Raw genomic sequence first — 13,026 nt, forward strand, 5'->3', positions numbered from 1 at the left:
AAGGTTTTTCCTCATATCCCCGCCAAGCCTCCTGTCCTTAGCTTAAACATACCCCCCCTGGTTATTGGCCCCTCCGCTAAGGGAAAAAGTTTCCATCCTTGCGTCATAATCTTATACAAAATCTAAGGAAGGCAACCCCAGCCTAACAAGCCTCTCTTGATAGCTGAATCACTCCAGCCCAGGCAACATCTCCTCTGCGCCCTCTCCAGTGTAATCACTTCCTTCTTGTAGTGTGACAACCAGAACTGCACACAGTACGTACCAAGGCTTCCAGGTCACAACAACTTTTTTTTTAATTTAGAGCGCCCAATTATTTTTTTCCAATTCAGGGGAAAATAAGCATGGCCAATCCATCTACCCTGCACATCTTTGGGTTGTGGGGACGAAACCCACGCAGACACGGGGAGAATGTGCAAACTCCACACGGGCAGTGACCCAGAGCCGGGATCGAACCTGGGACCTCAGCACCGTGAGGCAGAAGTGCTAACCACTGCACCACCGTGCTGCCGAGGTCATAACTTCAATTTAAAATTCTCATCCTCGTGTGCAAATTCCTCCCCATCGTTGTAACCTCCTCCAGTACTCTGGGAACTCAATATTTCTCCAGCTCTGGATTCATGCGCACCTCAACTGGGCTGGTTTAGCTCATTTGGCTGGTTTAGCTCACTGGGCTAAATCGCTGGCTTTTAAAGCAGACCAAGCAGGCCAGCAGCACGGTTCGATTCCCGTACCAGCCTCCCCGGACAGGCGCCGGAATGTGGCGACTAGGGGCTTTTCACAGTAGCTTCATTGAAGCCTACTCGTGACAATAAGCGATTTTCATTTCATTTCCTTCGTTCCACAATTACCTCCAGTGCGAGCTCTAGAATTCCGTCCCCAAAGCTCAGCATTCACTCTCCACTTTGCTGTCTAACGCCACCCCTTTGACCAAGTCTGTGGACGCCTGCCCTTGTGTTTCCCTCTTTGGCTCAATCTTCATTTGTGATCAATCACGTTCCTAGGAAGTGCCCGGCGATGTTTTACATTACAGATGTTCTGAAAACATTTGTCGCTGGTCTGGACGCAATGCAACCAACCACTCTCAAATGCTGCAACTGCCAGTAAAACAAACAGTGGAATACTGAGCTCAATTAAAAAGCAAATCCAGTGGTGTACCTGCTCGCTCTTCCTGTTGATGAGGATGCCCATTACTTTACTGAAGAAACTTGCCAACAAAGGGTTAAGTACATTGTCGTTTTGCAGGAAGGCGTAGAGGCGGCTAAGCAGCGACTCCTCGTCGCCAAGTGCATCATTAACCTGTGTCACATCAGCTGTCAGGATCTCACAGGATATATTAGGGTACCTGGAACAAGATATTTTAACTTGTAGATTAAACATTCCCAGAGAAAGCCACTTACCGCATCATAAAGAGGCCTTTAAAGGGTAACTAGTCTATTTGCATTACTGGGATTTCAGTCCAGCACAGGGTGGAGGAAATTTTCATACTGAACACACCCAGCAGCTCAATTACATGTTATATCTTTCCAAACTCGGGTTATGTCTGCAGGGAGCGTTTTGAGCTACATAACATTAGGGCGAAGTTCTGATGATTACAAGTCTGTAACTGGTCATGGCAAAGTTAGAAAGAATTCAACACAGCAAAGAATCAGACAGGAAGGACATTACAAAAAATCTAAGTGGACTGGTTTAATTACAACTCCCCCAATCCCACCCCCCCAGCGGATTTTGGTACTAATATGATGGATAAGCTGGCAACAATACTAATGGCTCCAATAAGTCCAATGATTTATGAAGGAACTCTATATCCTTCCTGTTAATATCATTTATATCCTCAACTGAAGATACAAGAATACGTAGGACTCCCAATACAATCAACATAGGATGAGATCAGCCATGATCGAATGGCGGAACAGACTCAATGGGCCAAGTGGTCAAATGTTGCTCCTCTATCTTATATCTTGTAACAGTAGCGTGGAAGAATATATTTTCTCTATTCAGTAGTGCAAGAGGTACATGCGAGCAAGGCAGCCTGAATGAGAGAGCCTTTCTATTACAAAAAAAATCACTCATGGTTAAATTTTGTGCTTCTGAGGAACGGCAATGGGACGTTTCCCACTTTAAGTGCCTGCATCAAGTTGAGAAAATTATAATACATGGAACCAAATGCCCTCTTCATACTGCTTCATCAAGCACTCTGAGGTTAAGGACAACAAATGCAAATGAACCTCGCTCTCTTACTCCATGAAGCACTTGGATGCCAAGTGCAAGCAAAACTGTCCTCGCTCTTCCAATGGCTTGTTTTCCCCACAGCCGTTCCAGGTTGAAACAAGCATTTTCCTCCAGCTTCAATTTTAAACGGTTTCAAAAAAGAAAAGCGGAAACCTTTTTTATTGCAGATCAGATTAAACTGAACTTCAAATTCAGGATCTAAATTTTCTCCCACAAGCTCCCCGATGCCAACCATTTAGGAATTTACAGGCTTCAGGCCATTACCATGTCCTCCATTTAATTGTTTCCCCAAGTGACAGTCTGTATCTTGTTCTCGTGTTTTTGGTTCAGTGGGTAAAGGTTCCACTCACTGAGGCGCACAGAACAGGAAGATCCAGGGTTTGATCGCTGTTCTATGCGGAGTGTTCGAACTTCAGTGTAAGACCCAAATGGAGAATGGAAGTGTGGTATGGGAATTTTAAAAAAAGGACGAGAGGGAATAATCAGCCTGTAGTTGCCCCTCTCCCTTGTCAGAAGAACACAAGGAATAGCAGCAGGGAGACCACTCGGCCCATCACCCCAGCTCCATCATTCAATACAATCATGGCTGATCGTGGGCTTCAACACTTTCCCAACCATTCACCCTGTCCCTCGATTCCAAGGGGCCAAATATATGTCTGTTCCACTATATGGTGCAGTCCTCTGGAGAAGAGGAATTCCAAGATTCACAACCCTGACTGAAGCAATTCTTCCTCATCTCAGTCCTAAGTGGTTGGCTCCTTATCCTAGTCGTTTGCCATTTCCATTTACCCCCTGCTCCCATTTCTGTCTTCAGCCTGTTACAATGTTCCAGTGCAGCGCAATGCAAGCTGGAGGAATATCAACTCATCTTCCTATTAAGCACTTTACAGCCTTCAGGCCACAAACAGGTCCTTCATTTAATTGTTTCCCCAAGTGACAGTCTGTATCTCGTTCTTGCGTTTTTGGTTGCAGGCGGCAACGGCCTTTATTCTGCTATTAACACGTTCCCCCTTTTTACAACGGCTTGAAGCCCATCATCACTACCTCTCTTCAGTTCTAAAGTCGTCATATTGGATTTGAAACATTAACACTGTTTCTCTCTCCACAGACATGAAGTTTTTTCAACTCTTTTTATTTCAGATCTCCAGTACCCAAAGTATTTTACTTTTATGTTATTCACTAATTTCACAGCTTCCCCACATTATATTCCGTCTGCCACCCTGTTGCCCACTCGCTTAACCGGTCTATATCTCTTTGCAGCCGGTGTTCTCCCACAGTTCACCTTTCAATCTAACTCTATCATCAGCAAAACTTAGATAGATTATTCTGTCTCTTCATCCAAGTCATTAATATAGATTGTACATAGCTGAGGCCCCTGCGCCGATCTTGGCGGCAATCCACTAGTCATTGCCTGCCAACTTGATAAAGCCCTGTGGGTGTAGCAGGCTGTGCCGGCATTTATTGCCCATCCCAAATTGTCCTTGGGTCTGGTCATGTAGGCCAGATCAGGTAAGGATGGCAGATTTCCTTCCCTAAAGGACATTAGTGAACCAGATGGGTTTTTACGACAATGGTTTCATGGTAATCATTGGGCTTCTTAAAATTCCAGATTTTTATTGAATTCAAATTTCACCATCTGCAGTTGCGGGACTTGAACCTGGGTCCCCTAGAGCATTACCCTCGGCCGCTGGTTTACTAGTCCAGTGACAATACCAATCAGCCATCACCTCTCCTCTATCCATGCTAATGTATTACCCCCAATTCTATGAGCCTTCATCTTGACTATTAAGCATTTGTTTGGCACCTTGTCAAATACCTTTTGGAAATCCATATATTTACTGGTTCCTCTTTATCGACTTTACTACTTACATCCTGAAATATTTCTAATAAACTTGTCAAACAGGATTTTCCTTTTGTAAAACCATGTTGATTGTTCTAACCCAGGGGTGGGCAAACTACGGCCCGCGGCCCGACAAAGGTTTTTATGCGGCCCGCCAATGAGGTGCCCGGAATCATAATCGGCATTTTTGAAAAGCCGCCGGGGAAAAGCCGTTGAAGTAAATGCGCTTATTCAATAAGCGCATTTACTTAAGCGGCTTTTCACCGGCGGCTTTTCAAAAATGCCGGTTATGCTTCCGGGCACCTCATTGGCGGGCCGCATAAAAACGCGCGTAGTGGGGTGGATGAGTGGGGCTGTCTCATTGGTCGGTTTAGTTGGGTGTGCGACCAATAGGAGTCCAGGTTACAAACAATAAGCCTTATTATTGTTTGTAACCTGGACGCACACCCAACTAAACCGACCAATAAGGCAGCCCCACTCATCCACCCCACTACGCGCGTTTTTATCGTTGACTCGGCCTGGCTGTGCTTCTGTCAGTGTTAAGGATCAGCACAAGCAACTTGACACCTGATTTCAACAAACTGGTAAATGACTGCAGTCAGATGCATCATTCTCATTGACATGGTTCTGTTACTTACTGAGTTACTTTGTTTTTCAAATAAATGTGCTTTTTTTTTCTTTAAAGACCTTTTATTTTGGCTATTTAAAATATTAATTATTTTACTTAATATACTATGCGGCCCTTTAAAATTGTGAATTTCTGAATGTGGCCCTTGCACGGAAAAGTTTGCCCACCCCTGTTCTAACCATTTGAAAAAATAAATAAATTTAAGGGCAGCATGGTGGCGCAGTGGGTTCGCCCTGTTGCCTCACTGCGCTGAGGTCCCAGGTTCGATCCCCACTAATTGGGTACTCTAAAACTTATTTAAAATTTTTTATAAAAAATACATTTAGAGTACCCAATTCGTTTTTCCAACTAAGGGACAATTTAGCGTGGCCAATCCACCTATCTTGCACATCGTTGGGTTGTGAGGGTGAAACCCACGCAGACATGGGGAGAATGTGCAAACTCCACACGGACAGTGACCCAGAGCCGGGATCGAACCTGGGACCTTGTGCCGTGAGGCAGCAGTGCTAACCATTGTACCACAGTGCTGCCCAAGATTTGTTCTAATCATACGACACTTTTCCTTGACAAGGTTCCAGCATTTCCCAACAAATGGTGTTAACTGGCCTGTAGTCCACAGTTTTCTCTCTCCCACCTTTCCTGAAAAGCGAGGTTACATTTGTCAACTTTCAATTTGTTCCTGAATCAAAGGAACTTTGAAAAATTATAATTTGTACACCCACTATCTCAGTAGTTATCTCTTTTAGAAAGCCAGGGTGTGGGCCATTAGGTCCTGGGATATTTAGATTATGTTACTCCAATATTTTTTCTCTACTGATATTAATCATCTTGATTTCCTTACTCTTTAGATCCTACGTAACCCTCTATTTCTGGTATAAAACATGTGTCTCCTATAGCGAATACAGATATGATTCATAAAAACACTGCCAGAAAATCCAGTCAAGCAGATGCCAACCCGTACTGCCATCATGCCTGCGCCAGCCCTTTGAAAGACTATCCAATCCATCCCATTCCCATCTCTTTTCCCAGAGCCCTCAATTCTCATATTGATCCAATTCTCCTTCGACTGTTTTCCATCAGCCTTTCAGCCAGTGCATTCGTGTTTTTTTTTTTTAACGCATTTTATTCAAAATTATATCAAAGTAGGTTACAGCAAATAAACACCCCGGGAAACATTCTTCCCAACAATCAACGATACAGTTTGTACAGATTTTTCTCCTTTTTCAGCCCTTCCCTCCCCATCACCCATCCCCCCCTGCGATGAACAGCTCCTCAAACATGGTCACAAACATCCCCCATCTTTTCTCAAACTCCCCTGCTGGGCCCCTTAACTCATACTTTATCTCTAACTACAGGAAGTCATACAGGTCACCGAACCATGCTTGCTAACCACGGTGGCAATGCCGACCGCCATCCAGCAAAATTCGTAGCCGTGCAATCAGAGAGGCGAAGGCCAGGACATCGGCCTTCCTCCTCTCCACGAGCTCAGACTTCTCTGAAACCCCAAATATCACCACCAAAGGGTCTGGGTCTACTCCCTCTTCCACTACCCTGGCTAAGACCGCGAACAGTCCCGCCCAGAATCTTCCCAATTTTTCACAACCCCAAAACATGAGCGCCGTCCACACCTCTCACACTCATCTGCTATCCCCTGAAAGAATCCACTCATTCTCGCCAGAGTCATCTGCACCCTGTGCACCACCTTAAACTGTATCAGGCTCATCCTTGCACAAGAGGAGGTCCCGTTTACCCCTCGCAGTGCCTCACTCCATACTTCCCAATTGATCTCCATTCCCAACTCCGCTTCCCATTTCTCCTTGATCTTCACCACTCGCTCGCCTCCCTGCTCCCCCAGTCACTTATATATATTCCCAATTCTTCCTTCCCATTCCACATCAGGAAGCAGCAGTTGCTCCCGGCAATCTAGGGAACCCCTTCCAGGCCTTTCGTTCAAAGTCCCTAACCTGTAGATAACTGAACTCGCTACCCCTCGGCAACTCTACCCTCTCCCTTAGCTCCTCCAGACTGGTGAACCCTTCCTCCAAATACAAATCCCTCACCTTGACCAGTCCCACTTCCCTGCATCTCCTGTATACACTATCCATCCCCCCCGACTCAAACCCATGATTCTCGCACAGCGGCGTTATTCAGCCAGTGCGTTCTTGATCTACCATGACTCATACATGAGGACTGACAACCTTGGAAGTGGAAGATAGAAACTCAACATGGTGTTCCTTTCCCCGGTCGTCTGCACCAGATATCCCTCTCTTCTTGCAGGACCGAAAATTTACCACTCTACCAAACATGAAAACGGGAAAATGCTGCAAATGCTCAGCACATCTTTTAGCATCTAGGAACAGGGACTGTGTTCCAAGTTTCTGAGCTTTTCTCAGACTAGAAGAAATGAACATACAAACGAGGATGGAAAGGCCAATTAGCCCCCCGATCATGACTAATCTGATCGTAACCTCACATCTGCATCCCACTTACGATAACCTAACACCCCCTTTCTTACCAAGAATCTTTGCTCCTCTGTTTTAAAATAACTCTGCTTCGCCCACCTTCTCAGGAAGTGTGTTCCAAAGACTCTCACTGTAGCACAGTGGTTAGCACTGTCGCGTCATAGCGTCAGGGACCCGGGTTCGATTCCCATCTTGCGTCACTGTCTGCGTGGAGTCTGCACGTTCTCCCCTTGTCTGCATGGGTTTCCTCCAGGTGCTCCGGTTTCCTGCTACAAGTCCCGAAAGACGTGCTTGTGAAGTGAATCGGACATTCTGAATTCTCCCTCTGTGTACCCGAACTGGCGCTGAAGTGTGGTAACATGGGGATTTTCGCAGTAACTTCATTGCAGTGTTAAAGGTAAACTTCTTGTGACACTAATAAAGATTATTACCCTCAGAAAATATTTCACCTCTCTTGACGTTTTAAATCGACAACACTTTATTTTTAAACAATGACATCTAGTTACAGAAATGGTGGGGTGTACAAATAGGTAATGTCTAGTTAGGGTGGAAGGCAGGACATTAAAATCACAAAAGATAGGTCTTTTGTAAACAGCAGAATCCATTCCCGTCAACACATCCTCTAGACCCGTATTTTGTTTCTTTACTTTCCCAGTTACCATCCCCTAATGTTCACGCCATCATTCAGAAGACCACAAGATGTAGAAGCAGAAGTAGGCCATGACACATCGAGGCTCTTCTGCTATTCAATGAGATCATGAACGATCTGATATGATCCTGAACACTTTTCCCGCTTTATCCGGATAACTCTTGATTCCCTTATTGATTAAAAATCTATTTACCACAGCCTTGAACACACTTTCTTTTAATAAAATAAATTTAGAATACTCAATTCATTTTTTCAAATTAAGGGGCAATTTAGCGTGACAATCCACCTACCCTGCACATCTTTGGGTTGTGGGGCAGAAACTCACGCAAACAGCAAACACGGGGAGAATGTGCAAACTCCACACGGACAGCGATCCTGAGCCGGGATCGAACCTGGGACCTCGGCGCCGTGAGGCAGCAGTGCTAACCACTGCGCCACCGTGCTGCCTTAAAACTTCTGGATGAGTAATCCAGACTCGAAATATTAGCCCCATTCTCTCTCCACAGATGCTGCCAGTCCTGCTGAGATTGTCCAGCGTTTTCAGTTTTTGTTTCAGATTCCAGCATCCACTGTAATTTGCTTTTACTCCCTATTTTGATACTCAATTCTCTTTGAAATAAAGGCCAACAATCCATTTGCCTGTTATTTAATCTCGCCTGCTTTCCTGCCTATCACAACCTTTTGTTCTTTCCTCTCCCTGCCTCAATGGTTGCTTAAAACCTGTTACACATCTAATTTCCCAGTTCTGGCAAAAGCTCATCAACCTGCGAGGTTAACTCTTTCTCTCTCACTGCCTGATCTACTGAATGCTGTCTGCCTTCACATTTCCACAGCCTTCTGCTGGCTGCATTCGCATATGCAGTATTTTGCTCTGCCTCGATACTGTTGTCCAACTTTCATTACATCAGATTGCAGCTATGAGCAACAGCTAACAATTCCTTTGCAACCACTTGAGTTTTTGGTGACCGGTGAGCCACTGGGGATTGAATGGACCCGACTCCTATTGCATTAAGAAAAGCCCCTTCTAATCCTTTCCTTGATGTGTGGCTGTGTTTCTGGCCTTGATGTAACACTGATGTAAAAGGAGGGTCAATTATTGCCAATTAAAAAGTGCGCTGGAAATACTCAGCTAGTCCTGCTGCGACTGCGGAGAGAGAGAAAGCGTTAACGTTCAGAGTTCAATATTGCTTTTATTTTCATGTCAATCATTGTGAAACAGTTCTTTGCACAATATCATTAGTCACGCAGCATTTCATTGTGCCACTGTTGCAACTGTCTCTGAATTTTGTAGAATACAAGCAGGATCTAGGCATCAGATCAGCAGAGTTTGTCAGCTTACGAATACAACTGCACGGTGTGTCTTGGAGGATATGACACTTCTCCATTTTCGACCAAGTTAATGCGCTCTTCCTTTCTGCATGACTGCCATCCTCCCCCACATTCACGTTTAATCGGAAGCAAGGGCCTTTGTTAATATCCTCAAATGAGAGGTACGGAAGACAGTTTTTCTCAATCACCTCGTTCTTGGTTTATTCCTTTGTGAGATGCGGGCGTCACTGGCAAGGCCAGAACTGAACAGCAGTCACGAGCCAACCCCTCGTGCTGTACTTTTCTCTTTTTATTTTTAGGTAGGGCATCATGATTGGCACAGGCTTGGAGGGCCGAAGGGCCTGTTCCTGTGCTGTACTTTTCTTTGTTCACATTGCTGTGGGTCTGGATTTACATGTAGGCCAGACCAGGTAAGGACGGCAGATGCCCTCCCCTAAAGGGACATTTGATTGATTTGATTAATTGTGACATGTACTGAAGTACAGTGAATAGTATTTTTCTGCGGCCAGGGGAACGTACACAATACGTGTACATAGTCCGACAAAAAAAGAATAATCGACAGAGTACATTGACAAATGGTACATCGACAAACAGTGATAGGTTACAGTGCGGAACAAGGGGCCAAACAAAGCAAATACGTGAGATATGAAGTGGAAAAGAGTTTTAGTAAATCAGAATGGTGATAAGAGATAAAAGAAAAGGGTCTGGGTGAGAGAGCTCGCAGAGTTGCCATGCTCCGGCTCCATCTTGGATTAGTGAACCAGACAGTATTTTAGAAAGTCAACAGTCACTAACACGGAGACTGGCTTTATATTCCAGATTTATTCATTTAAATTCCACCAGCTGCCGTGGTGAGATTTTAACACGTCTCCACAGCGTTAGCTGGACCCTAGATTTAGTCCAGTGACATGACCATCTCCCCCATCCACTAGCGAGGAACCTGCCACACCACAGTTGCAATTACAAACATGACATACTCCACACTTTTAGTATCAGTGTTTGCTATGTCTGAGAATTGCTACTAAGACCAATAAAAATAGTTACTGGTGCATCAGTGTGGTTCATTTGTCTAAATTTTTGCCTGAGTCACATGGTCATGGCTTTATGTTTCACTCCCAAGGCCAACACTTCAGCACTGTACCAAAGGAGGATTACATTACTGGAGGCACCATCTCTCAAGGCACTGCTCATTGACTCAGGTGAATGTAACAGATCAATGGCAATATTTGAAACCTCACCAATCTGGTCAACATTCATCCTTCACCACGACTGGCAACGGTACCTTCCAAACCCTCTACACCACCTTGAAGTTGCAAGGAAACACCGTCACCTGCAAACGCCCCTCACCACCCTGACCTGGAACTATACTGCTGTTCCTTTACTGTCGCTGGGTCAAAATGCTGGATCTCCCTCCTGAACAGCACTGCGGGTGTACCTACTCCAAATGGACAGACGGCAGCTCACTACCACTTCGAGAGCAATTAGGAATGGGCAATAAATGCTGGCTAAGCCAACGATTCCCACATCTGTGAGCAAATAAAGAAAACCTGGTAGCACATCTCAATGGTGGGTGCGGAATGTTGCTGCGTTCAAATTGCTGGCACGTTAGCCTATATATCAATAGAGACTGCACTTCAAAAGTAATCCACTCGTTGTAAGGAGATCAAAGGGATGATGTGTTGCAGGATTTGGGATAGTTTTGGTCTAAGGGTTAAAATACAACACCGTGTGCCTGCAGAGCTCTTGAATGGACAGTGCTCGTGTAGGTGGAGCCCCAATTTCCATACAACCTACATAATGAAAATTCAAACATACAGGGCGATCAAGACTCAAAGTGGACAGCCTTAGCTTAATAAGTAACACTCAAGAGTTTATGGGTTCAATTCATCCCAAGAACAGGAGGACTTAAATCGGACACTTCTCTGTGCAGTACGGAGGGAATGCTGCAGTGTCAGAAGTGCAGCCTTTCAAGTGAGACTTTCAACTGGGGGCCAACCTGCGCTCTCAGGTGAAAGAGAAAGATCCCATGACATAATTCAAAGAGTGACAGAGGCGTTCTTCCCAGTGTTCTGGCTAAATTTTATCCCTCAACCATCACAAATCAGAACGCTTGGTTATTACATTTCACTGCCGTTTGTGAGATCCTGCTGTGCACAAATTTAATGGGCAGCACGGTAGCACAGTGGTTAGCACTGTTGCTCCACAACGCCAGGGACCTGGGTTCGATTCCCAGCTTGGGTCACTGTCTGTGCGGAGTCTGCATGTTCTCCGTGTCGACGTGAGTTTCTTCCGGGTGCTCTGGTTTTCTCCCACAAGTCGCCTGTTGGGCGAATTGGACATTCTGAATTCTCCCTCCGTGTAAACGAACTGGCACCGGAGTGTGGCGACTGGGGGCTTTTCACAGTAACTTCATTGCAGTGTTAATGTAAACCTACCTGTGACACTAATAAAGATTACTATTATTGATGCGTTTCCTACAAAAAGTGGCACTTTGGAATGTCCCCAAGTGGTGAAATTAGTTATATAAATGCAAGTCCCTCCGAAATGGGCACCCATTTTAGTTTTAAAAAGGCGACTTTTTGCAATCAGAAGTATTTTTCTATTCATAAATTCTGACTCATGCAACATATCCTAATAAGATTCAAGATGCTTCACATGATTACTGTAGTAGTATGCAGGTTAGGTGGGCATACGGGGATAGGGCGGGGGAGTGGGCCTAGTGAGGGTGCTCTTTCGGAGGGTCGGTGCGGACTCGATGGGCCGAATGGCCTCCTCCTGCATTGTGGGGATTCTATGGAAGTGCGATTTGTTTTTTTAAGGTAAAAATTGCAACTGTTCTACATCTGGAACAGCCGCATAATGAACCCATCTGCGCTATTTTTAGTGGTTTTAGTTAGTGTGAGGAATGTTGGCAGGGACACAGGAACCCCCTCCCCCAGCTCTGCGCACAAGATCATCAGATGCAATAATCTCTTCAGAGGAGGAGGCGCACACACAACCCCGGGTTTTGCGTTTCATCTGACGGACGTCATTTTCAGACAATCCGGCTTCTCCCTCAGCACAGCATTAGAATATCAATCTAATTCATCAGCTGAAGGGAGCTCTTGTGCTGCACGACTCCATAATCTTCTGACCCAGATGCAATATTCTGACAATTGGCACACATTACAAATTTCAACAGAAGCAACACCAGAGGCATCAGTCTGATGTTCTTTTTTAAACGTGAATCGGTGTACGCTCAAATCAGAATCTACTGCGGGGAGGGTGACGGGGAGGGGGGGGCAAAGAGAATTAAATGTAAAATTTAGGGCCAATATCTTCAATTACCAGGAGGATTACTGCTTTAGCGTGACCAAATAACTAAAATTACATTCTTATTACAGGACTTTTACCAGTGTTTTGGGATACCATTCTGTAATTCTGCCCATTTATAATTAGGTTCCAGCAGTTTACGGTGTTTGAGTAAGTAAATTCAGATTTTGCCAGGGATTTAGTATCTTTAATGGCACTTCTGAGGATCCTAATCGGCAGTTCTACCCCTTCCTGCAGAAAGTGCAAATTAGCAGAGTTGACCATGTGAGGTAGCTTAATGGATACAATAGAAGCTGTGGAAATACTCAGGCCATCGATAATATTTAGCCTAAAGCGTTTTTTTCTCTTCCCATTGAATTTAATTGCTAGGCTGATGTTAAAGATGCACGATTGTAGGAAATGAAGGAACATCACTAGGATGGGGGGGGCGGGGGAGGATAGAAATGTGGTGTCAGTTCATCATTAGTGGGGTAGCTTGGTACTGTAGCAACATTTGGCTAATTCACCTCGACTGGCCACAGGGTGGCTGCTGTGAGAAAGGGAAAAATTGTATACTGGTTCTCCAATGGTGGATCTG

General features: G+C 45.0%; 1 protein-coding gene across 2 annotated transcripts in view; it reads right to left on the reverse strand.

The window, feature by feature from the left end:
• Window positions 1-13,026, reverse strand: part of LOC119956549 (serine/threonine-protein phosphatase 6 regulatory subunit 3-like) — a 107,623-nt gene that overhangs the window by 60,157 nt on the left and 34,440 nt on the right. For both annotated transcript variants that reach the window (XM_038783849.1, XM_038783848.1), the window contains exon 3: window positions 1,156-1,342. In XM_038783849.1, the coding sequence (XP_038639777.1) occupies window positions 1,156-1,342 (187 nt within the window). The remainder of the gene's footprint in view (window positions 1-1,155; window positions 1,343-13,026) is intronic.

The sequence above is a fragment of the Scyliorhinus canicula genome, chromosome 23, assembly GCF_902713615.1.
Source record: "Scyliorhinus canicula chromosome 23, sScyCan1.1, whole genome shotgun sequence".
NCBI lineage: Eukaryota > Metazoa > Chordata > Chondrichthyes > Carcharhiniformes > Scyliorhinidae > Scyliorhinus > Scyliorhinus canicula.